General features: G+C 42.0%; 1 protein-coding gene across 1 annotated transcript in view; it reads left to right on the top strand.

Annotated features, from left to right (window-relative positions):
- LOC123763143 (heat shock protein 75 kDa, mitochondrial) overlaps positions 1-26,070 on the top strand; it is a 33,570-nt gene extending 7,500 nt beyond the window's left edge. Inside the window, 10 exon segments of the mRNA XM_045750098.2 lie at positions 1,422-1,531; positions 4,996-5,096; positions 5,098-5,233; positions 6,917-7,030; positions 9,444-9,629; positions 13,017-13,219; positions 17,855-17,996; positions 18,711-18,942; positions 19,583-19,655; positions 25,727-26,070. Coding sequence (XP_045606054.1) covers positions 1,422-1,531; positions 4,996-5,096; positions 5,098-5,233; positions 6,917-7,030; positions 9,444-9,629; positions 13,017-13,219; positions 17,855-17,996; positions 18,711-18,942; positions 19,583-19,655; positions 25,727-25,828 — 1,399 coding nt within the window. The 3' untranslated portion in view covers positions 25,829-26,070.
- Positions 26,071-26,086: the final 16 nt, after the last annotated feature.

The raw sequence follows: 26,086 nt of genomic DNA, 5'->3' as shown, positions 1-26,086 counted from the left end.
TTACTGTTTGGAAGGGGAGTTCCCATCCATTATCACATCATGCAGTGATGTTTTCTCTGGGGTACTCTGTCTCCTACGTTTTGCCGGAATACCACTAGGACCTGGTTGTGGTTCAGTGGTTGTTTGTCTCACTACAAATTTGTCAAGAGACATTTGTTTTTCCCTTCGTTTTAACATTTGTCTGTAATGATGCATCAGTGTCATTGAATAGATTAAGGCAACGGCCTACTGCAGCTTGATTTGGGCGAGTCGTTTCAGCAAAGGTTTGCAATTCTTCCCATGCTACACACATTTTCTTAATTGTTGAGGAAGAGACATTCTGTACTCTTGTTTCTGCTCTATGGTCATCCTTACATGGGTTTTCATATGTTTATCCTTAACACTGACTTTCCTGGGACTCATGGCGTGATATATAATAATTACTTTAATGTTCAAAATGCAAAAAATCACCACAAACGCGAAATTTCTTATAGGCGCGATCGTCACTAAGCGGGCAGCTGTAGTAAACTGAGGCAGGTCGACCGTGTGACCGGGAACCACGCGCTCGGTCGACCCGAACGTGTACCAACAAATATCGGAAGTCGACGACACCATCGGATGTCGAGTCACATTTTTCGATGAAATTTACATTGTAACTCGAAATTATCGTAAGTAGGGGCAATCGTAAGTCGAGGTGCCACTGTATATCCATACATACTTATATTTTCAAAGTTTTACATAATAGACAGTAACTTTGACACACAAATACAATCTGTTAGCATGAAAAAACTAAATAAATAAATTGAGAAACAATGAAAATAAATCCACAAAGTTATATCTATGTGGCACCTCAACTAAAAATATGCAACTTCTCCAGGCCACTACAGCTGGAACACAAGAGCTAGAGACTTTTTATTTGGAGTTTTGTGCTTCCTGAAGGCTAATTAACAATGTCATTAGAAAAAAAAAATTTCAGAACAATTTTTTCTTGAGCGCCCTGGGGATGTTTGCTATTTAACAGTTAGTGGTTTAAGGGTTAACCAGTACTAGTATTACAGAAAGACCAATATTCTGATATTATAGAAAGATCAATATTCTGATAATAAAGAAAGACCAGACTCACCTAGAAAATAGCGTTTCATTACATTCAACGCCGCTTTTTTTTTTTAATTTTGTGACAGAATGGGTTCAATGGGTTCTTTTTGTTGTCTAAACATAAGAGAACCGCTTCTCTAATGATATCCTTTCATTGTAGTGTATAACTGTAGTTAGTGGATCATCTCTGGGCAAGCTTTAGCTGTAAAAATGTTAGTAAATAACTTCAGGTTCAGATTCCTGAATTGTTTTCATTGTCACTTGTAAAACTGTAATTATAATATGATCATTTCCCTTAGTAGTTTTGCTAAGTTTTATTATTTAAATTTGTGTTTTAATTTTTTCAGGTGTGGAAAGTATACAATAGAGGAGTGTGAGGGTGTCGAGCCAGGAACCAAGATAGTTTGTCATCTTAAAATAGATAATCGAGAATTTGCAGATGAACAGACTATTAAAGGTATTGCTGATGAGATAGAAATGAAATAGTAGACCTGACATTTTTACCAATTCAATGAAATACTGCCATTTGGGAAATAAATGTGAATATATTATCTGCTACATAGGATTCTATCTAAATTTGCTCATTATGCTGCTCTATGGTATTTGAGCCATTGTACACATGGAAAGAATCATGCACAGTTAGGCATGATTGGGACCTGACGGCTGAGTGGAGAGCGCTTAGGATTCGTAGTCCCGAGGTTCCGGGTTCGATCCCTGGTGAAAGCGGAAACAAATGGGCAGAGTTTCTTTCAGCCTGATGCCACTGTCCACCTAGCAGTAAATAGGTACCTGGGAGTTAGACAGCTGCTATGGGCTTCTTCCTGGGGGATGTCTAACAAAAAGGAGGTCTGGTCGAGGACCGGGCTGCGGGGACGCTAAGTCCCGAAATCATCTCAAGATAACCTCAAGAAGATGGTATACAATCACCAATATCATAGGGATTTTTTTCATACTGTTTCTATAGCATGCAAAATGCTAGAAACTTTAAACATCCACCCCAGGGTACCCAAAAGACCACTGTAAGGAAACATCTTTGATGGTCCATTCCATGGCAATGGGATGGAAATGAGAGACCATCTACAAGAACATTGGATACACCCTGCATGTGAACCGAGTCCTGGATTCCGTTCCTAAGAATCCAGAATGCCGTTTCCCAGAGAGTCTAGTTCCACAATGAAAGATACCAAAAGGATCTCCCCTCATTTTGAGGAATTAACCACTGCAGAGCAGTAGGAGTTTAGCTGGACTATGGAGCCTGGAGGAAGATAAAGGTATCATGAGACATGCCAGATTCTTAATCCCTAGGCTGCTTTTGTGATTTTAGCCTGCAACACGCCCAGGTGCAAGAAATTTTGTTATTTCGTCTTATAAAAGTGTTCATTTGTGTTCCCTGATCACAGGGAAAAAAAAATTAAAAAATTGTAGGTGGCATATTTTGGCCGCAAAGGGGGCGAGGAAATCTGGCAAAGAAACTCTGGTTGGCAGAGCAAGCGTCGAAGAGAGGTCTGCTCCGCCCGAGTTGTCAGGTGGGAGTGGTCACAAAGATATTATTTCCTAATTATTTCAATGTCTCTGATTTTTCTTAGTTTTTTGCAGTAATATTATTCAGTAGTGTGTAGTGTGATATATTTATATTATAAAATATGTGAACCATCGCTACACAGTGGTACCTCGGTTTACAAATTTAATCCATTCCCAGAGATGGCTTGTAAGCCGAATACTGTATTCGTAAACTGAAGCGAATTTCCCCATAAGAAATAATGTAAATTGAATTAATTCGTTCCAGACTCCCCAAAAAATTAACTGCAAAGTAAATTTTATACCTAATTCACTCAAATCTTCAGTACTAAAGCATGTACAAGTTATTACTTACCTTTACTGATGACTCTTGTTGGCGTATGGAAGACGGTGAGAAGGGGGAAGGAGGAGAGGTGTTAGTGTTTGGAAGGGGAGTTCCCTTCCATTATAACATCAGGCAGTGAGGACTTCTCTGGGGTTACACTCTCTGGCACATTTTCCCTGCATACCACTAAGACCTGCTTGTGGCTGGCTCACTGCTAGTTTTTCATCACTAAAAACCTGTCTAGCAACACTTGTTTTTCCCTACATTGTTATACTTGTCTGAAGTGAGACATCACATTGTCATTAAAAAGGTTAACACAACGGTCTGCTACAGCTTGATTTGGATGACACTTTTCAGCAAAATTTTGCAATTCTTCCCATACTGCACACATTTTCTTAATAAATGAGGAAGGGACATCCTCTACTCTACATCAACAACCCTCATACCATTTTCATGTTTACGAATGATCTCTTGTTTTTCCTCTATGGTCATTCTCACATATGTTTTCTTGACTTGAACTTTACCACTGGCTTTCTTGGGACCCATGGCGAGATATATAATAACAACATTAATGTTCAAATACCCAAAAATCCCCCAAAATAGTTCTTTATAAAGAATTCAGGCGCGATTGTCACTAGGCAGGAGTTACAGGATGAGAGCTACTCTCGTGGTGTCCCTGTCTTCCCAGTACTCTTTGTCGTATAATGCTTTGAAACTACTGATGGCTTTGGCCTCCAACACCTTCTCACTTAGCTTGTTCCAACCATCTACCACTCTGTTTGCAAAAGAAAACTTCCTATTATATTTTGGCACCTTTGTTTCCATAGCTTGAATCTGTTCATGAAGTTGCTGGTTACATGAATTCCTCTTTGTCAATTTGGTTGATTCCTGTTAGTATTTTGTAAGAGGTTATCGTATCACCTTTTTTTTATCATATCTTATAGTTTTGGCATGTTTAACTGCCTGTAGTATCTCCTTGTAATTCTTGTTTTTGTTTCGAACAAAACAAAAACTTGTTTTTATTTTCTTGTTATTTTTCTTGTTCCGAAAGCCATTTTGTAGCAAACCATTGTACCTTTTCCAGTTTATTGATGTGATTGGCCAGCGGCATATGCCAGGCTGGCTAACATAGGAACGGCATTCAGAAACTTGTGTAAGGAATCATTCAGAACTTTGTATACCACATATGTCAGGCCAATCCTGGAGTATGCAGCCCCAGCATGGAGTCCATATCTAGTCAAGGATAAGACCAAACTGGAAAAGGTTCAAAGGTTTGCCACCAGACTGGTATCCGAGCTGAGAGGTATGAGGTACGAGTAGAGGCTACGGGAATTAAACCTCACTTCACTGGAAGACAGAAGAGTTAGGGGGGACATGATCACCACATTCAAGATTCTCAAGGGAATTGATAGGGTAGATAAAGACAGGCTATTTAACACAAGGGGCACACACACTAGGGGACACAGGTGGAAACTGAGTGCCCAAATGAGCCACAGAGATATTAGAGAGAACTTTTTTTAGTGTCAGAGTGGTTGACAAATGGAATGCATTAGGAAGTGATGTGGTGGAGGCTGACTCCATACCTAGGAATCGGAGGCAAAGAGACAGAGAAGGAAAGCCGGTAGCCAGGAAAACAGACCAGAATCGAACTTCGTTTGTGCTCGGTGTGGGATGGACTGCCACTCTCGGATTGGCCTCATCAGTCACACCAGACACTGCACCAGGAATGACAACTAGGGCGCAACTCCATAGTCTCCCGAGACTGAAGGATGCCTACTACATACATACATACTGTATATAAATGAGATTGGGTGGATATAAATAGGAGCTGCCTCGTATGGGCCAATAGGCCTTCTTCAATTACCTTCATTCTTATGTTCTGTGTTACATTGTCTTGTACTGGATGACTTACATTGTCATGTGTTACATTGTCTTGTACTTGTAAGTGATGTTTATCATCATTAAGTTAACTTATCATATATTTTCAAGCTCTTTTTAATAATGGTTTACAGTAATATAAAATTTTGGACGATTACATGTACTGGCCAGCGTTTCCAATTTATTTGTTTCTTCCACAGATGTCATAAAAAAGTACAGCAGTTTTGTAGGTTCTCCTATTGAAGTAAATGGTGAGCAAGCAAACAACATCAAACCCATTTGGCTCATGGATCCCAAGGAAGGTGTCTCCTGATCAGCACGATGAATTCTACCGTTATGTGGGCTCGGCGTATGACAAGCCACGCTTTGTGCTTCACTATCGTACTGATGCTCCAATAGACCTTCGATGTCTCCTGTACATTCCCGAGGGCAAACCAGGTGTGTAGTGAGGCACTTGTGGGCAAACCAGGTGGGCGACTGATGCTCCTGTGGGCAAACCAGGTGGGCAAGTGAGGCTCCTGTGGGCAAACCAGGTGGGCACTGAGGCTCCTGTGGGCAAACCAGGTGGGAAGTGAGGCTCCTGTGGGCACACCAGGTGGGAAGTGAGGCTCCTGTGGGCACACCAGGTGGGAAGTGAGGCTCCCGTGGGCAAACCAGGTGGAAAGTGAGGCTCCCGTGGGCAAACCAGGTGGGAAGTGAGGTTCCTGTGGGCAAACCAGGTGGGCACCGAGGCTCCTGTGGGTAAACCAGGTGGGCACTGAGGCTCCTGTGGGTAAACCAGGTGGGCACTGAGGCTCCTGTGGGTAAACCAGGTGGGCACTGAGGCTCCTGTGGGTAAACCAGGTGGGCAGTGAGGCTCCTATAGGCAAACCAGGTGGGCACTGAGGCTCCTATAGGCAAACCAGGCAGGTAGTGAGGCTCCTGTGGGCAAACCAGGCAGGTAGTGAGGCTCCTGTGGGCAAACCAGGCAGGTAGTGAGGCTCCTGTGGGCAAACCAGGCAGGTAGTGAGGCTCCTGTGGGCAAACCAGGCAGGTAGTGAGGCTCCTGTGGGCAAATCAGATCGGTAGTAAGGCTTCTGTGGGTAAAACCTGGTGGATATTGAACAATGTTATGGGGCTATTAGTCTGCTGCGAACATCTCGGATCTCCTGAGTCACACAGTAGCTCAGTCCAAATCTAAACTTCTTCACACCCTAAAGTTCTGCGCCCCTAGTTGCCTGCCCAACCGTAAATGTTTCACACCCTTGCCGCACTCTTAACTGTAAACATTCCTGGCTTCTCAAACCCCATTCAGTGGGGTTTTGAGTATGCCTAAAAGTTTAAAACATTTTCTAAGTTATTTTTTGAGTTACCTATTTAACTATAAATTTAGTGCCACTATTTATTTAAATATGAATTTTCTAGAGTATAGATGCAAAAAAAATAAGCATTGAATATAATGAAATACATCTTTCTTGGTGGGCTCTGGTGGTTTCCTGAAGCTGTTTTGATAAGAGTGCTCCATGCAAATGGTTCACATCAGATGTGGAATTTTATTTGGCCTACTGGGGACCAGAGCTAAAACCTGGACCCCCATCAGAGGTGCTGAGAGCAAGTGACAGTTTGCCTGGAAAACATCCTTAAAGATGGCTCTTACAGTAAGCAAGTTCGACCACCCCTGGTGTGTAGCTTCAGGGAAGCCACTGGGGCTCACCCAGAAATTAGCGTTTTATTACATTTAATGCTGGTATTTCTTGGGGAAGCCCCGTCAGCTCCCTGACGCTATTATACTGATAAAGTGCCATATTACGTGAGGGTCATTGGTTGCAGAGTTCATTCTGCCTACCGAAGCCCATGAGCCAGAACTTGGTTGTGGTCTCTAGTAGACAGAAAGAGCTCCGCGACTGATGACCCTCAAGTAGTATGGCACTTAATCAGTATGATAGCATCAGGAAGCCTCAGAGGCACGCCCAAAAACTGGCGTTTCTTTACGTTCAGTGCTGTTTTAATTTTTTGAATTCATATTCTATCCCAAATAGCCACCAAAGGACCCATCAGGAAGAGGAATTTCATTACATTCAAAGCTGAAGTTTATTAATCCTCTTATATAATGAAGAGTTATGACTGTATCCTTTAATTTAGGTTTGTTTGACCTGAATCGTGATGCCGAAAGCAGTGTCTCCCTCTATTGCCGTCGTGTCCTCATCATGAACAAGGCTGAAAATGTTCTTCCAAAATGGCTTAGATTCTTGAAAGGTATGTATTAACAAAATTTATATGTTTATTATACAGCATTATGGTTTGTTTACTCATTATTGACTGAAATAGATCAGTTATTTGGAAAGCTTAGGTTGCCAACCAAGCTATTGTTTGTATTTTAATTCTAATAATGTTTGTACAGTTATATTATTTTTACCTTGCATGGATCAAGAAAACTTGATGGAATTTGGTGTAAATACAATGTTAATAAAGCGTTTGATTCAGGGCTCTATTTATTACAGTGATAACTCGGCTTATGAATGACCCTCTTTATGAACTTTTCGGGTTACGAGCCCATTTCCTTGTAAAATCCGAATGGGGTTACGAATGTTGACCAGACCACACACTAGAAGTTGAAGGGACGACGACGTTTCGGTCCCTCCTGGACCATTCTCAAGTCGATTCAATCGACTTGAGAATGGTCCAAGATGGACCGAAACGTCGTCGTCCCTTCAACTTCTAGTGTGTGGTCTGGTCAACATACTTCAGCCACGTTATTGTGACTCATCGCCTGCATATGGGGTTACGAACTTTGCCTCAGGAAACAAAGTTTCTTGATACAGTGCGTGTATAGCCGACCTAGCATGTGGTGGTACGGTGACCACACCTCAGTTTACCAGTGCCTCCCGCCTAGTGACAATCGCGCCTGAATTCTTTGTAAAGAATTTCAGTGTTTTTCGTATTTTTGGGTATTTGAACATTAAAGTAATTATTAAATATCTCGCCATGGGTCCCAAGAAAGCCAGTGGTAAGGTTCAATCCAAGAAAACACATGTGAGGATGACCATAGAGGAGAAACAAGAGATCAGCTGAGGAAATGTCTTCAGGGAAGGAGGAGGCAGTACAGAATGTCCCTTCCTCAACAATTAGGAAGTGGTGTAGACTGCGAGAAGAAATGCAAAGTTTTGTTGAAAAGACTAACCCAGAGCAAGCTATAGTAGGCCGTTGCATTAACCTTTTTAATGACACTGTGATACCTCACTACACACAAGTATTACAACGAAGGGAAAAACAATCCTCTATGGATAGATTTTTAGTGAGAAAATCAAGCAGTGAGCCAAAAGCTGGTCCTAGTGTTATGCAGGCAAAATGTGCCAGAGAGTGTACCCCAGAGAAGTCATCATTGCCTGATGGTATAATGGATGGGGACTCCCTTTCCAAACACTAATACCTTTTCTCCTCCCCTCCACCTTACCTCTTTAACAAGAGTCATCAATATAGGTAAGCAATAACTTGTACATACTTTAGTACTGAAGATTTGGGTTAATTAGGTACATTCACCCAAAACCTTCTCTGGGAATGGATTAAATTTGTAAGCTGAGGTACCACTGTATTTGCATTTACTACATTTGTACCTGTATGATCAAGCTCTTAGCTCTTGGTCCCTGCCTTTCTAACCATAAGTTTTCTAATGTACTGGTTATTGACATATTTTTCTTCTATCATATCTACTACATATATTTCTCTCTCAAAAAAAAAAGAAAAACACACATACATGGAATGTGGAATCTGATAAAAATAAACCACACAAAACTTACAAAATTATGCAGACAGGAATTAAAGAACTCTAATAAAGAACAAGATCTAGAGGTGGTTTTGATGATAGTAAACTGTCAGCAGAGGAACACATAAAGAACGTTGTGAGAGGAGTGTATGCATACCTGTCTGTGAGCCATCCCTTACTCCCTTACCTTGAAATAATTTGCAGTGATTATAATTTCATATATAAATAGATGTTATATATTCTTATATATGTACAGTTGTTTTTAATTATCCAATTTTACTTTTGATGTGTCTACATAGGGGCATTCTGGTGTATCAAAAACATGCATGCTACTATTCCCCTAGATACGTTTCCAGTGCTGCCAGATACACGAGCCTTGCTGAACTAGTTAGGTAATAACTTGCCTGCTGGGTTCTCTAGGGTTTGGCACTCCTGGCCCTTCACATTCAGGGGGGTGTCCAATGTCCTGGCAGACAGCCTGTCCTGGTTCATTCCGCTGTCCTCGGAATGAACGATCGACGCCGACTCATTCAGTTGGCTTTGCCAGACGTAATGGGCTCCCGGACGTACAGGCTCCCGGACGTACGGGCTCCCGGACGTACGGGCTCCCGGACGTATGGGCTCCCGGACGTACGGGCTTACACTGTAGGCTTATATTGAACACCCAGAGGAACATAACACAACTTAGAGTAATATTAAACCAGTTACTCATTATACCATTAACTCTAAAACAAGCTCTACATCATACATAGAAACTCTTCAAAGTTTTAAACAGAATTCAACTTGTTTTGTATGTTGTATTTTCCTTACATTGCCATCTAAAGGCATTGTAAATCTGACAGTCGTCTTTTTCTCGCATACATTCTGAGTAACCTGTATTTAAGCCAAATTTTATTTATATTCCAGGTGTTGTTGACAGTGAGGACATTCCCTTAAATCTGAGCAGAGAATTACTTCAGGATTCTGCATCGATTCGCAAACTCCGTACTGTCATTCAAAATCGTGTTACTCGTTTCCTCTTTGACAAATCACGTAAAGATGTTGAAAGTTATACCAAGTTCTTTTCAGATTATGGAATATTCATCAAAGAAGGCAAGTTGATAAGATGTGGCATGTTGTGCTAGAAAACAAGTAGGAAATGGTGATCACCTATACTGTACTTGTACTGTACTGCTATGTTGAGCTATATTTGCCTTCTATTTATCATTTTGTTTGTATACCTTAATTATTATTTGCTGTGCATACATTGTTAAATAATAGTTTAAATGTTTAGTAGGTGGTAGAATTTACTTATCTCTATGGCATGTAGCACATATCAGGATGAGAGCTTATTGTACCACTGATTTGTTACTTAGGGATAGGGATAGTGAGCTAGGGATTGTGTGTGACTATTGCAGTAGCAATATAACATTTGGAAAGGAAACTCTGGTTAATGTTTGATTTTGTTCAACAAAGGTGCATTACACTTTATTTTCATCTTAACATAATATGTGTACCTGTAGTGTAGTGTACCATGTATATGGTGGTGCTTTGCTTTATTCACATACATAATTTATCACTTTTGTGTATGGAGCTCCATTGGCTCCCTGAAGCTATCATTACTGATTAAGTGCCATATTATATAGTGTCATCAGTTGTGGAGTTCTCTTTGTCTACTGGGGACCATGAGCCAGAACTTGGCACCCTCAGAGAGGTGAAGGGAACGATGGCCTATGATCACTTTACATTTTAATGTCATCATATTTGCCATCACCAGGGAAGACACCCAAAGAGATAGGTGAATCAAAACAAACCACTACCAATTTTAAACAAACAAGACTGAAGCCCAAAAAATGTTAAAAGAACTCCCCCAATACCTTGAGGGGGTTTCGAAGTTCTTCTACTCCCTGAGCTCAGTCTGAGGCCAGGCTCAACACGAAGGAAGAAAGAAAGAAGAAAAAAAGAAACGAGCAAAACTTAATGAAACTATCCCTTTCCCCCGCTAGTTAGCTCCACCTCCTTTCTCATTAGGGAGGGGATAGTTGGCCTGGGAAGGTTGGGCCGACCGGCTTCAGTTCTCAACCGATGTGCTTACCTGGTGGTCATGTTTTGCTCTGGCTCCTTTGTCCCTTTTTCTAGTGGTGTTTTCTTGCCTTTTTTGGCAGTGTTTTACACAGCAATGTACATGAGTCAGGGGTGTAGTGTGCCGGAGCTGCATGAGCTCAGGGTTTCCTTCACTGTGCATTTTGTGAGTTTAGTACTGTGGTACTTTGTGAGAATTAAAATCTGGGAATTATGATGTCTGACCACCAGACATTTAGTGAACATTACTGAGCAAATATAGCGGTGGTCAGGAAAATGATAGGATAAATTATGAGAACGTTCAAATCCAAGGATTTGACAGCAATGCAAATGATATTTAAATCACTGGTGATGTCCCATCTTGAATATTGCTCGGTACTCACTTCCCCTTTCAGAGCAGGAGAGATCTCCGAATTAGAGAAAATACAGAGAACATATACAGAATGCATAGAAATGATAAAACATCTCAATTATTAGGACCATCTCAAAGCTCTCAAAATGTACTTTGGAAGGAGATGAGAAAGGTATCAAATAATATATACATGGAAGATACTGGAGAGGCCAGGTCCCAAATTTGCACAGTAGAATAACAACATACTAGAGCAAAAGATACGAAAGGAAATGCAGAATAGAACCATTGAGGAGTAGAGGTGCCATAGGCACAATCAGAGAGCACTGTCTGAATATCAGAGGCCCACAGCTGTTCTACACCTTCCCAGCAACTATTCAACTATTGCCGGAAAGAAAGTGGAGGTATTCAAGAGGCACTTGGACAGGTTCTTGCAAGAAGTGCTGGACCAACCGGGCTGTAGTAGATATGTGGGCCTGTGGGTCGCTCCAAGCCTGTTGGACCAAGTTACCACAAATCGAGCCTGGCCTCTGGCCAGGCTTGGGCGAATAAAAGAACTCCCGAAACACACTCCAGATATGCTCCAGGTATGCTCTCGCCCCAGGGTTGTCTTCCCTGGGGCATTCAGGAAACATTTTTTTTATAGGGGGCATGTGCTTTTGTTTTACCTGGGGTTTGAGGGTGGGTGGGTTTTTTTTTGGCTGGTGGGGGCACTGCAGTTTTCACACCTGCACTTTACCAAACTGCACATGGATACTTCGATGTTGCTCCCTGGCTGCTCGTTTGCAGCAGTTTAGTCTTGGTGTTTTTTATTTTGTGCTTTTCTTTCTGTATTTTTGCTGTTTTGCTCTTGAGTTCTGCCTTTCGGTTTTTAGGGCTGCATAGTGTGTGCGCTCTGGAATCCCCTTACTTTTCCCTTGACTTTTGATTAGGCTTCGGGGGGTCTGGTTACCTGCATTGACAGGGTTTAACAGCATCGTGGACCCCAATGTCTGGGCTTCCTGCAGGGCTCATTCACACTGCAGGCCCCAGAACACCCCCCCCCCTCACCCACCCCACAGGCTGGGTTGTACTATGGATACCTCTTCCATGCCCCCTCTCGCTTTATGCGAATTTGAGGGTGGTCCGTCACCGGTGCCACTCAGTGATGTTCATAATTTCTTCCTCCACCCTTGCTGCTCGTTGGGTCAGCGACACCTACAACCCAGAGTAATGTGGGTCTTGTCTCCCCCTCCCTCCATCCCATATGCTCCTACTTCCCTATTCCACTGTGGAAGTCCAGAGGTCACTCCCAAAGCAGTGTGTGCTTTGCATTGCCGGTTTTTGGTATTGCAATGCTCCAGGTTGTGTACCAGTTGGTGGACCCAGACCTGCCCCATTTGTATTTTAGGGACTTGGAATTGGGGGTGCTGGTCAACTCGATCTTGGTTCTATCGGCAACCCCTCTTCCTTCTTTGGTGGGCTTGGTTCGAAGTACACACACTTTGGCATGTGGATGGGTGCTTTTTCACGGGTAACTCGGCGGATTTTCTGGTTTGCTGTGGGTAGTGCGCCGGGCTTTTTGGCCTTATATGCATGTAACCCTTTAGAGAATTCTATTGCGAACAATTCGATACCAAAATCAAAGACGTAGCATGAAAATTGAGGTGAGAAAATTGAAATGAGTATACACATTTTAGTGCGGTTGTGTGTTCACGGGTGACACTTCGCCAACTTTTGGGTCTGCTGCAGGTGGCAAGCTGGGCTTTTTGACCTTATATACGCAAAAGAGTATACACATTTTAGTGCGGGTGAGCACTCACAGGCTCACCTTGGGGTGAATCGGCCAGGCCGACCTTGGGTTGGGCTGAGTCTCGCGCGACAGGCTAGGCAAAGTGTTAATCAGCAATGATAGCTTCACAGAGCCTCCGGGGTTCACCCAGACACTGGCGTTTCATTACATTCAACGCTGGTTTTTTTATATTTTAATAACTAGTTATTGGTATAAGATTTAGGATTTGAAGTACTGTTTGATTGTTTATTAGTAACTAGACATGGTTTGCTATTTAATGTAATAACTGTATTCGCAGGTATTCTTTCATCCCAGGAGCAAGTGGAGAAGGAAGAGATTGCGAAACTAATAATGTACGATTCATCTGCAAAACCTAATGGGGAGAAGGTTACACTTCCAGAATACATTAGTCGAATGGCTGATAACCAGAAAGATATTTATTACCTAGCAGCTCCCTCAAGAGAATTGGCAGAGACTTCTCCATATTTTGAGGCACTTAAGGTATAGGGTTTTCATAAGTCTTTATCATTATGTACGGTTTGCGAAAAACAATAATATATGGTGATTATTATATAGTGTGATTTTGTACAGGTTTATTTAATGCTTATTAAGATTTTTGGTGAATCCCACCTTGGTTGCTTCTCGAACTAAGTGTTAGTCCAGCCAAGCTTTAGAAAGATGCATTAGGCACCTGAGAGCAAGCCTTGCCTACAGAAAGCCATGATCAGAATCTAGCTCTCTTAGCAAGGCAAAGCAAGCTTGAGAATCACAGATCAACAAAAACCAAGAAAAACTCACCAGAAAGCATAATTGAAACAAGAGGAGTAACTGAAAAGTAGGTATCCACAAACAACGAGGCAAGTAATTATTGCCTGAGTGTAAACACTAACACTGATGCACCTGACCACAGATCTAAGTGGTAGCCCAGAGCCACCCTTCCCCATCTCTCACCTGCCTGTTCATAGTCTCAAAGATGCACCTGACCACAGATCTAAGTGGTAGCCCAGAGCCACCCTTCCCCATCTCTCACCTGCCTGTTCATAGTCTCAAAGATGCACCTGACCACAGATCTAAGTGGTAGCCCAGAGCCACCCTTCCCCATCTCTCACCTGCCTGTTCATAGTCTCAAAGATGCACCTGACCACAGACCTAAGTGGTAGCCCAGAGCCACCCTTCCCCATCTCTCACCTGCCTGCTCATAGTCTCAAAGGGCATGCTAGATCTGACATGGCCTTAAGGTAAGTGGTGTTATCTATTCCTAGAACATTAATTTGTTGTTGTTCATGAATGTTTGTAATGTCATCCACATTGCATATGCTCTTGCTTAATATTTTGCTTCAACTGATAGCCCGAAGTTCATTCCTTTTATAGTAGGCTCGTATGTATCCTACCCCTCTGGAGATAACTGTTTTGAGGAATTTAGGTTTCTCAAAGATTTTGGGTTTCCCTATTTACTGACTGCTCTTGAGTGACCTTGAATCAGGTGCATCTTACCTCCACATCAGGCCCCGGGGACGAGTCATCCTTCAAAGTCCGGCCTCACAAGAAAAAGCCGCGGCAGCCAAAAAAGCAGGAAGAATGGAGACCCACTGGTCAGACCCCCATCGCTATGGCTGGAGGAACCGACTCGAATGCCTCTGTCGCCACCCCGAAGTAGCGACCCCCGAAACTGCCCAAGTCTCAGAATCCTCTAAACCTCGCCCTGACCCCGAAGCCCTCAGATGCTGCAGAGTGGGAATCAAGGGGGCAGGGAGGGGGAGGGGGGAAGCAGAATGAATTACAGCAGGGGAAGAACGAGGGGGTGTGGACTGAACCAAGGCTGAAGCGACCAACACCCCCAAGTCCGAGTCCCTATAAGCAAAGCAGGGCAGCCTTGAGGCATCCGGGGAAGCAACCAACCTAGCACGTTGCAGCAACCTATATCCAGCATGCAACGTCTGAGTCGTGTGCACCCAAATAATGTCATCAGTTGATTGGGTGAATTGAGTTACAAACAAGCAACAATGCTCGCCGGACTCGGGGTCGAAGGTGTCACTTACTCGACAGGCAACATAACAGGAGGCAAAAACATTGAGCGTTGCCCTGAGACAAGGGGACAGAGCAACCTTCAAACTCTCAAAAAGTGAGTGGGGACCCAGGGGTCGCATCCATTGGACCCCCTTCACCCCCACAGGGCTTCCCAGGGCCTTAAGACTGGTTTTGTTAAGGGTAAGCCCAACCAGGGTACTGCTAACTGGCACCCAAGTCTACCAAACAAATTTCTAAAACTGAACCCCTGGGACGTGTCCACTCACTGGGGCCAAGCAGGGGGGAACCACCGAGCCCAGGAAGGTCAAGATCCTAATATAACAGGGGGCAGGGGAACAAAAGCAGCCCCCCCCCCACTAGGTACAAAAAAAAATGAATAGAAAACCCCCGCCAGAGGACAACGTACCCAGAAGGAACAGAGCCGGCCACTGTAATATGTGAAAACTAGCTGCGCAATACCCTGTGCTCCTACCAGTGCAAAAACTACCAGTTACCCCAAGGTAAAAAGTGAGGAGGAAACCCCCCAACACTTCCAGTGCGGTCAATTACCGAGCAGCAAAAGACCAACAGAGGTAGTTCCCAAGGTGCCTTGTGGAAGATAACCCCAATCCCCAAGGGCATTACTTACAGGGCACTCAGGGAAGGGAACCCTAAGCACATGCAGCCCGAGTACCTGTGAATATTAGATTATTACTCCCAGCTCACATGCCACAGTAAGAGCAGTACTGAACACAAGGCATAGCACAAGAGAGAGAATCTGGAGCTGGAGCCACACGACCGAGCCGTATCACATCAGCCGAGAACTGGGGTGTGGATCGCTGGCATGAGGGGTCTGGGGCTCCCCCTTCCCCCTCCCGGGGGTGGGGGGGAGCTGCGCAGACAAGTGACACGGCACATGTGACATCACGCTCGTTTTCATTTGGGAAGTTCAGTCCACTCGTTAGTTTCAGTAGTGGTTTTAACCAGAAGAGGGGGCTTGTTTTGAGGTGCTTGCCTTTCTGGGTGCCTGGCATGGTCAATGGCAGACATAGAATGCTCCAAATCACATGTGCAATTTTATAGGCCATTGCTCCTCGTGCCTCTCTGAGGGGGCCAGGTTCTGGCTCGTGGTCCCTGGTAGGCCTAGAACTTCATTCACACTAATGCCAAAGTCTAATAATACTGTATACATATCTGCCTGGATAGCTCTGGGGAGCCTCGGGGTCTCGCCTAGAAAATGACATTTCATTACAGTTCAAAGCTGGTTTTTTATTTTTTTGTGCGATGGAACTAAAAAGGAGTACCAGAAACCTTGGCAAGATGAGAAGGCTCAACTGTATCTACACTTGAATTGAAAGGGACAACCCTCGTAGCTGCCGAAGGGATATCCCTAAAGAAAAACCCCACCCCAACCCTAAACCTGCTACTGGGCCAGGGGCATGGGGAAAAAGAGAAGAAGGGCAAACCCCCTGCCCAAAGGAGAAAGAAGGAAAAGGAGGTACTGAACAAAATCACCGCCTATTCCATGAGACAAGCATCATTTGCTAGCCCCGGGCCTCAAACCGGGGACACAACCTTGACTACTGCAATCCAGGAACTAAAGACTGCCAGCAGTTGCTGCCAGAAGCCCCTCCAAAATTGGCAGAGTAGAGCAACTTGAAGGGAGTTGACTTCATGACTCAGGGCCAAAGGTGTCACAGACCCAACAGGTAGCAGTGGAGGCAGACAAACTGAACATTGCCACAAAGCATGGATGGTGCGCAACCCAGAAATTTGCTCGAAGTGAGATTCAGGGATGGTGGGTGGATCACAAGGACCACCAAACCCATAGGGGTTTTCCAGGGCTTGCAGGGTGAATGTTCCCTGCAGGTATGCCCAGGCACTGGGATTGCTAATGCTGATAACTCCTATATAATTGTATAGGTTTCCCTATTAACACCCAATACCACCAGAAAGAGCAAGAGAGAAACCAAAAAGGGAACCATCCATGCCTAGACACTAGGTAAACCTAATAAGTCAGGAATGGCACAAATAAACCCCCTTTAGAGGAATGAGGGCACAATGAAAACTAAAGGCCATAAAGGGACTGAATTACAAATTAAGTACCACTAACTCTCAAGATACCCGACCCTGGAACAAAGGAGAATAGCAGACCAAACCAGGTATGGTAATCTGGAAGGCCTACCTCAGTGCGCCCCACCAGCATATAAACACACTCGACCCAAGGAGAGACTGACAGTCCAAGACAATAAGCTTACCTTCAGGGTGAGAGCCACCACAAGCATGGAGACCTCTTTAGGGAGTGAACCCTGTACAACGCAAGGACAGCACTTAATGAGCGCACATGGAAGGTAGCCTTGGGCACATGCAGCTTCAAGAACACTAAACTCCTGGCTCACAGTTGCACAACCATGCACAGAAAAAGCCTCGAGGGCAAAACACCACTGAGCTGAAACCAAGACCAGAGCCAGAACAATGAGAGAGGAACCAGGCACATACATATCAACATTAGAACTGAGGGTGGAGCAGTTGGCTCCACACCTGACTGCCTCCCTCCTTCCCCCAAATGTTGAGGGAGGTGGAGGCAAATGAGCTAGCTCAAGTTTCATGAATTTTCAATTGTTTGTTTACATTGTTATGGGAGCTCATTTGGTGGTTTTGAGGCTGTGGTCTCTTTTGTTGCATTGACTTTCTGGGTGCCTTGCTTTGGTGGTGGCAAACAGAAATAAATTGACAGAAATTTTTTTCATAACTGCCTTTGCTCCCTGCACCTGTGAGGTGGGTCAGGTTCTGTCAATACGAACTCCACAACTGATGGCACCTTGTAGTTTGGCACTATATCATTATAGTAGCTTCAGGGAGCCACTAGGGGCTTTCCCCTGAAAAAAATAGGTTGTGGAAATAATAAGACTCAAGTAGTAGTTATATCATCTAAGACTAGCCAGTGTGGAACTGTTCCAGGTCCAAAACAGACTTACTTGTTGATCCACACCTTAATCTCTGAACCATTTAGGTTTAAGGTGTTCCACTCAATACAATAATTTAGTGATGTTTGCAATGCTGGACAGTTCTTAGAATTATGATACTGAGGATATAACAGTTAATGTGTTTCTTTTTTCTCCTATGCAGAAACGCAATGTGGAAGTGTTATTCTGCTACGAGCCCTATGATGAAGTAGTTCTCATGCAGCTACGGGAATTCACTAACAGGAAAATTGTTTCTGTAGAGAAAGAAATGCGTCAGGATAAAGAAACAGTTGATTACGAAGGAAGTAAGAAACTTAAAATTTTTTGTATAACTTTTCTAACTGGCTGCTAAGCAGACATAGAAAAACATTATGTTCATGAATTTTTATTCATTCTTTGGTGAAAATTTTAATTTTTTTTTTTATATTACTGTTAATTCCCCTCCTCTTTTAATTTGTATATTAATGTGAAATAACTGGTGTCCCATAATTTTCTGTTCTCAGTAAGTTTCCAATTGTCTACATTCATCTACAATCTGGATTAATTAAAATTCCATAATGCCCATTGAATCTTTGCATACAAGTGCACTCAACTCATTAATTTGATTTTTAATACTGCTTTTGTTATTGTATTTTCTGTGAGGAAAATTGTCAGCTCTCTGAAGCTATCACACTGAATAAGTGCCATACTACTAGGTGTCATCAGTTGCAGAGTTCTGTTGGCCTACTGGGGACTATGAGCCAGATTCTGCCCCCCCCCCCCCCTCCCTCCCTTAGAGAGGAGCAGGGAGCAATGCTCTCCATGCCTCTCTGAGGGGGCCAGGTTCTGCCTCGTGGTCCCCGGTAGGCCCACAGAACTCCATACACATGACTGATGCCAAAGTCTGACATTAGCATATCAACCTAGTAAGCTCCGGGGAGCCTCCAGGTCTCGCCCAGAAAATGGCGTTTCATTACACTCAACACTTGTTTTTTATTGCATATAACATAAATTGTGTCCATTTTTTTTTACACTATCAGCTGAGAGTAGTCTTCGTCGTTCCCAAGCAAATGAATTGATGGATTGGCTGAAAACTGTGTTGGCTGGACGATGTTGGGGAGTGAAGGCTACTTCTCGTCTGGAGTCGCATCCATGTGTCGTCACTGTGGAAGAGATGGGTGCAGCAAGACACTTCGTACGCACTCAATTTACACAGATTCCCGAAGAGACCAGATACTCACTTTTGCAGCCACAGTTGGAAATTAATCCAAGGTATGATTTTTGTTTTGGGCTGTAATATAGAGGGAACATAGACTTCCTTGACCCTCAGCTCTCCCTCTGACTTGGTCCTCTCTCATTCTTGTTAATCCACTCCATATTTCCTGTATTACAAGTGATGTGGATAAGCATGGGGGATTTTTTTTTTATATTGCAGCATGGTGACTGATAGGGGCTAGTGCGTGATGCTTTCCTACTAATCCAGACCCACTCAAATGCATATGCTATATTTAGATCAACAGCACTGCTGATCTTTGATTCATCCAGTGTCTAATGTCACTTAGTGGAGAGATTTAGCAAGAGGTCAGCAGCAGATCAACTTTTTCTAAATACCATGTTGGCGATCACAGCAAACAATGATGGTCAAAAAAATTTCATTTGCCGAGAGATTCCAATTCAGTAGAACTCCATTCACACCGACTGATGCCAAAATCTAATACATCCATATCAGCCTGGATAGCTCCGGGGAGCCTCTGGGTCTCGCCCAGAAAATGATGTTTCATTACATTCAATTTTTTTTTTACCTTGTCTGTAAGACATTGTTTTCTGCAGATAAAATAATAACTATTTGGTATTTCTGAACATCATTCTCATAAATTTCTGCTCTGTTTAATTGAAGCCTTTTTATTTCAGTCCATCCAATTATTACGAAGCTAAATGAGCTACGTAACAGCAATCCACGATTAGCAGAACTCACTGCCAAACAGGTAAGTGGGAGGGATGAGGTTTGATGCAATTGACAGATAAGGACATATTTTAAAAGGATTCAGTACAAGTAGACAAATAAACACATAATTTAATAGGAGCATCTCTAAGCAGTAGCGTATATACTAAGCCTACAAACATAGTATTATGCCTAAACAGTAGGAGTGAGTGCTCCCAAAGATACAAAGCCAGTGTTCTAAACACTTATATTCGTTAAGCCCTTACCCACTGCTCAGAATAGAGCAACATGAGTAGGGAGTTTGAAAGTTAACTGAAGTGTTGGTGAACAATGGAAATAGCAACAAAGAAGTAAACCTTGACATAAGATGACACCTGGACCAGGTACAATCCTGAACCTAGAACAGAAACCACAACACCTCCAATAATATTATATTACAAATCAACTATGCACAGTGAACATGAAAAAAGAGGAAAGAATAATAAAAGAAATAATTCGTGAAGGAGCAAAAAGCACAACTCCTAAGCAAAACAAAGACCTAATCATATTATATACAGTATAACAAAGAAGACTACCGACCTCCTCATTAAAACCTTTAAGCTGCTAACTGTTAATAGCTGACATACTCCCCATGTGCTCAAGAAAAAAATTGTTCTGAAATTTTTTTTTTCTTATGACATTGTTAATTAGCTTTCAGGAAATACAAAAATCCAATTAAAAAGTGTCTAGCTCTTGTGGTTTAGCTGTAGTGAGCTGGAGAAGTTGCATAATTTTAGGTAAATGAGTTGAGGTGCCGCATGGGAATAACTTTGTGGATTTATTTTCATATTTCTCGCTTATTTAGTTTTTCATACTAACAGGTTGTATTTGTGTGTCAAAGGTACTGTCTATTATGTATAACTTTGAAAATATAAGTGTGTATGGATATACGAGTATAGATATACAGACACCACACATACTTATTCATAATAATATATGTATACATATATTGTAAGGCTAAATCTTAAAATTGCATATAGCATATATTTTGCCTCAAATATATACATTGTAATCACTCATTTGCTGTTTGCTAAGAGTTTAGTGTCTTGTATGGGTATCTTCGTGTATGGCATGGTTGCCCTAAACGTTCAGACACTAGATGGTAATGTTGGCAAGCAATGGTCATCATTTCCTTACTAAGGCCCTAGAAGGAAAGTGAGGGACTCAGGAATTTTTTTCAAGATGGGGGAGTGTTACTAGAGCCCTGAGGAAGCTGATGTGAACCCCATGTAGCTGCGGGACTTTTAAATGTTGTACGGTACTCCAAAACGTCATATGAAGTGGTGAGCACTTTCGTGTCAGTTACTCAACATCTCATATGAAGTGTTGGGCAGTTTAAGGGTTAAAAACAGGCCGAAGCCGACAGTGAACCCTTTACAGCAGTCAAACTTGGTATATGTGTACACCTGCCCGCTACGAAGGATGTAGCCTTCAATCTAAGTACAGTACTGTTCATAGGTATGACGTTGACCAAGCTGACGAGGCATTTGACCTGTCATCTTCAATCAGGTGCCCTTAAAAATCACATGAGACAAACCCATGACATCACCCTAACAAGAGAAATGTTGAATAAACACACTTGTATAATAGACAAAATCCAAGATGTAAGAAGATTACCAATTCTTGAAACTGTCCACATAAAAATAGAACAATCCACCATAAATACCCAAATAAGGAAGTATTCACTCTACCCACCATGAGAGTAAGAGTAAGGTCGGAACGTGAAGATGCCAACATAGAAGACTGTGTAACATGCCACGCCCACTACACCTGATTAATCTTTGTATGTGCTTTGTCCCTTTTTTGCATTATTCTTCACATTTTTTACAGCTCACTCTTCACCCCTTTATGCCTTACTCTTCACATATTTGTATGTACATATTTGTGTTCTTTACAATATGTATACAGTAGAACATTCATAATGTTCCATGGAACTGTGATACATGTGTCAGTAATGTGTCCACAATAAATGTTTATTGTCGCAATATTACTTGTTGAAAATTCACTAAAATACAATATATACAGTTTCACACACTGTTTACACAATTACACACTGCATTACACACTGCATTACACACTGCATTACACACTGCATTACACACTGCATTACACACTGCATTACACACTGCATTACACACTCAGTACTTGGGAAGTGAGTAATAATCAACAAAGTAGTCCATGGTACACTGTACGACTTTGCTCTCAGTGCACCAGGTACAGATAGTTTCGCTTCCTGTTTCTTCATACTGTGTGCTTGCAAATAACGCACTCGTGTACACCCTTGGCTTTAGTACCTATAGGTGGTATGTAGCCAAGCTTGTGAAGCATAAAGTAGTCTTGAAAAGATTATAGGAAAAGATCAATTTGTAAGGTAGTCTTGAAAAGATTGCTTTGTAAGGTCCCTCACTGGAAGAGATTCAGTCATTCTGGAAGAGATTCAGTTACTCAGGAAGAGTGTCAGCCAATCTGGAAGAAATTCAGTTATTCTTGAAAATATCTATGGAAAACACCACCATGGAAGCCGCTAACACTGTTCATTTATACTACTTGTATGAGATGCATTATCACTGAACCCAGAAAATGAATCATCTATGTATCATCTATAAAAATTAGAGATGGCATGGGTGGAAAAGAGTGGAAGATTTCCTTCCTTAAGGAGGTAGGAACTACCAGCTTGTTGACGTTAGCCAAATCATCCTCCTCCTCTAACTTACTGGGTCTGAATCTTTGGTATAAAATCTGATTATTTTTTAATCCTTAAACCGCACAATACATACATATACGATGAGAGTAACTTTACACACAATACAGCCGCACAGTACATACATATATGATTGAGGGTCTAGCGCACGATTTTAAATGCCCTGCAAGGGATAGGAGCAGGTATAGTCTAGCCACGGCCGATAGTAAACAGACGCCACCTAGAACAAAAATCGTGGGTAACATATCCGGGTGTGAGAACCTCAGTTCTGAGTGAGCCACCAAGGCTGGCGCACGCAGCATGAGCTCACAGCCCTGCTGTTGAGCTTGTGATCACAGCATCGCCTAAAAATGTCAAAATATATATGACCATGGTATTATTTAGCAATGATAGTATTACAGAAGACCTCTGACTGATAAAAATGACCAGGATTCTGGTAATAGCAGGATTGTGGTGATAATTAGCACTGTGGTGGGAGGAGTAATCTTGGTGGGGAGGGAGGTAGCGTTGTCTGCTGACTCTGTGTGACCACCTTTTACTGTCTGGACTTACTATACCAGCTTAGTGGTTTACTATGGTGAACACAAATGTGGATACATATATATAATGTGTGTGTATATAGTGTAATAACACCACAAACAGTATTGTTGGAGGAGAAATATTAGTGCATCTGGCCTTGAACCAGTGAAGGAGGCAGCCACCAGCTTACCGTGTGTGTAGCTACATCTCTATTGCCTGAACTCACCATACAAGCTTAGATGAACAGTTATGGTGAACAAAACATGTAGATAATTATATATAATGTCTGTATATAGTGAATAAAAGCAAAAACAGCATGGTGAGAGGAGAATGTTGGCAAGTGAGGAAGGGAGTGGCGGCCAGTGGCTGTCGGGCAGATGTGGTGGCCACTCGTCGTTGTTTTTTGACTCCATTCCAATTTAGTGGTTCGTTATGGTGACCAAAATATGCAGATACTTATATATAACCTGTGTATATAGTGTAATAACAGGAAACTATTTATTTATTGTTTTATGAACATAATAATTGAATCACTAATATGCACACCATAATTTTGAGTATAGCGATGGTTCACACATTTTATTACATAAATATCACACTACACACTACTGAATATTATTACTGCAAAAATCTAAGAAAAAATCAATCAGAGACACTAGGTAATAACATCTTTGTGGCAACTCCTGCCTGACAGCTGGGGAGGAGCAGACCTCGTCATGGCTTCTGCTCAGTCAACGCCTTTTTTTGCCAGACTTCCCCACCCTATTGCTGCCAAAATATGCCACCTATGATTTTTTAATTTTTTTCCTGTGATCAGGGAACACAAATGAACACTTTTATAAGACGAAAGAATTGTTTTTAATTATTTTTTGTTATGCCTGGCGGTGTTGCAGGCCAAAAAAGCCCTTAGCGGTTTAAGGGTTAAGGAAATACCCAGGGATAGGATCGGTTTGAGTTTGAGCCTGAAAAAAATAAAGGAGTCAGGGTTAAATCATCTTTCTGGATTGAGATTCGGTGGGAGGCTCTGAGAATCTTGAGGGACAGCTGTGGTTGAGTGGCTTGGACATGAGCCTGTCACCATGACTGGCTGGGAGATGTCCTCTGTTTCGTTGGTCGGTTGTACCTCCTCTGTAATGTATTTCATAGCAGGGTTTTCCATGGCAGAGTCACATACTTGTGGTTTGTTACTGATAATGAGGTTCACGGGTTCTTGATCTTCTGGCAAGTCGTTGCCCAGGAGAAGTTGAATTCCTGGCATGGGGAAAGGTTTTTCCCTTATGGCGACTTGGACCTCACCAAGGATGAAAGAACAATCGAGGTGGACTGTAGCGAGTGGGTATGGAGTGGTTGTAGTGAGGTTGGTGATGAGGACGGTTTCTCCTGTGTAGGTGATGTTGGATGCAGCTGCTTTGAGGAGTATGGATTGTAGAGCAGCTCTGTCCCTCAAGATGTGAAGTTCTGGATGTGAAAGGAACTAAAGTCCAGTAGGTCCTACGTTCGTACTGTAAAGATGGACATAATAGCCCTGGAGACAGACCAAAGTACCCAAGAGAGTGATCTGAGTGAAAAACCTCTGTAGGGACAAAATTAAGGTGGAAAACACAGGATATAGCAACGATCATTAGACTAACTAACCATTACTGAGTATGAATTTGCGCATAAAAGACCTACGTAATCTAAAGTCAATCCAGTAGTCAGAAATTGCTACACCTGAAATGTATAAAGCTGTTAAGTCACCAAAAATAAACCAAAAAAAGTGCTGAAAACAAACGTGTTAAAGCCAAAGTAACAAATGTACAACTTTAAATAAAGGAACTTGGAGCATTACTTGAGCAAGACTCTCGGACAGTTTGGGGAATTGATGTGTGAGATTAATATTTATTTAATTTATAATTATTTATTTAGAATTTATATTTTACGTTAATTAATATTATTTGATAGTTGTTTGAAGTGAACTGCGTTTCTAAAAGTGTTTCACAAATCACTTTTCTTGCACATTCTGGGGGTTTATTAAATTATATGTAGTCTAGCAATCAAATTATTGTTTGGTAGACATTGACTACAATATTACTATGTTAAACTACAACTACAGTGTATTAGTTAAGACTGGTGAAGCCTTATCCGATAAGAAGGATTCAGCATTAATGGTGTAGAGTAAGTGGGTAGCCTGCCAGTCACGTGGTCTCCCTCTTTGAGTGCTTACACATTAATGGCTTCACTTCTCAAATTACCTGCCAACGAGATTGCACAGTAATATTTGCTGCATATAAATAAATCTGTAAAGAGGTATATTATAATATTCTGAAATAAAACTTTGGTGTTTTGTTTATATACTATACTGTATTTATATTACTATAGTAGTATTATATACTACCTACAATATATTTTATACACACACACACACACACACACAAAAAGGGGGCCGGTGGCTGAGTGGACAGCACAGGTTGATACATAGTCATGTGGACTGGGGTTTGATTCCCGGGACCAGCAAAAACAAATGGGCAGTTTCTTTCACCCTGATGCCTCTGTTACCTTAGCAGTACATAGGTACCTGGGAGTTAGACAGTTGTTACAGGGCTGCTTCCTGGGAGTGTGTGGGTATTGAAAAAAATTGTTAGTAACATTTGAGAGGCGGGCCGAAAGAGCAGAGCTCAACCCTCGCAAGCACAAGTACATGTAGGTGAATTCAACTAGATGAATACACATATATGTATATACAGTGTCACAGTGTGTGTGTGTGTGTATATATATAATATATGATACATATGTGTATATACAGTATTTATAATGTGAATTGTTTCTGTATTTAAATAGATGTTAAATTAAATTAACATTGCTCTTTTTCATTTCAGCTGTTCAGCAATGCCATGGTTTTAGCAGGTCTAGTAGAAGACCCGCGCACCATCCTTACTTCTATAAATGAACTTCTCGAGTTAGCTTTAGAAAAACATTAACCATAATGTGTTATTTTTATCTGTTAATGTTCAATAAAGAAACATGAGAATGCTGATAAGGTTCCTTTCTTAGGTGCAAAGTGACCTAGCATGTGAACTGATGTCTTAATAAGAAATTAACCTTCATATATTGTAAGGTGTAGCTGTATACATTCAAAATAATATGGTGTCAATAAGTATTATTATACTACTGTATATTAACATTTTGAGAACAAGTTATTTATTAAAAGCTATTGATTGTTTCTTCTAATATAATAA

This window comes from Procambarus clarkii, chromosome 49 (assembly GCF_040958095.1).
Source record: "Procambarus clarkii isolate CNS0578487 chromosome 49, FALCON_Pclarkii_2.0, whole genome shotgun sequence".
Taxonomy (NCBI): domain Eukaryota; kingdom Metazoa; phylum Arthropoda; class Malacostraca; order Decapoda; family Cambaridae; genus Procambarus; species Procambarus clarkii.
This window is presented reverse-complemented; position numbering and strand designations above follow the sequence as displayed.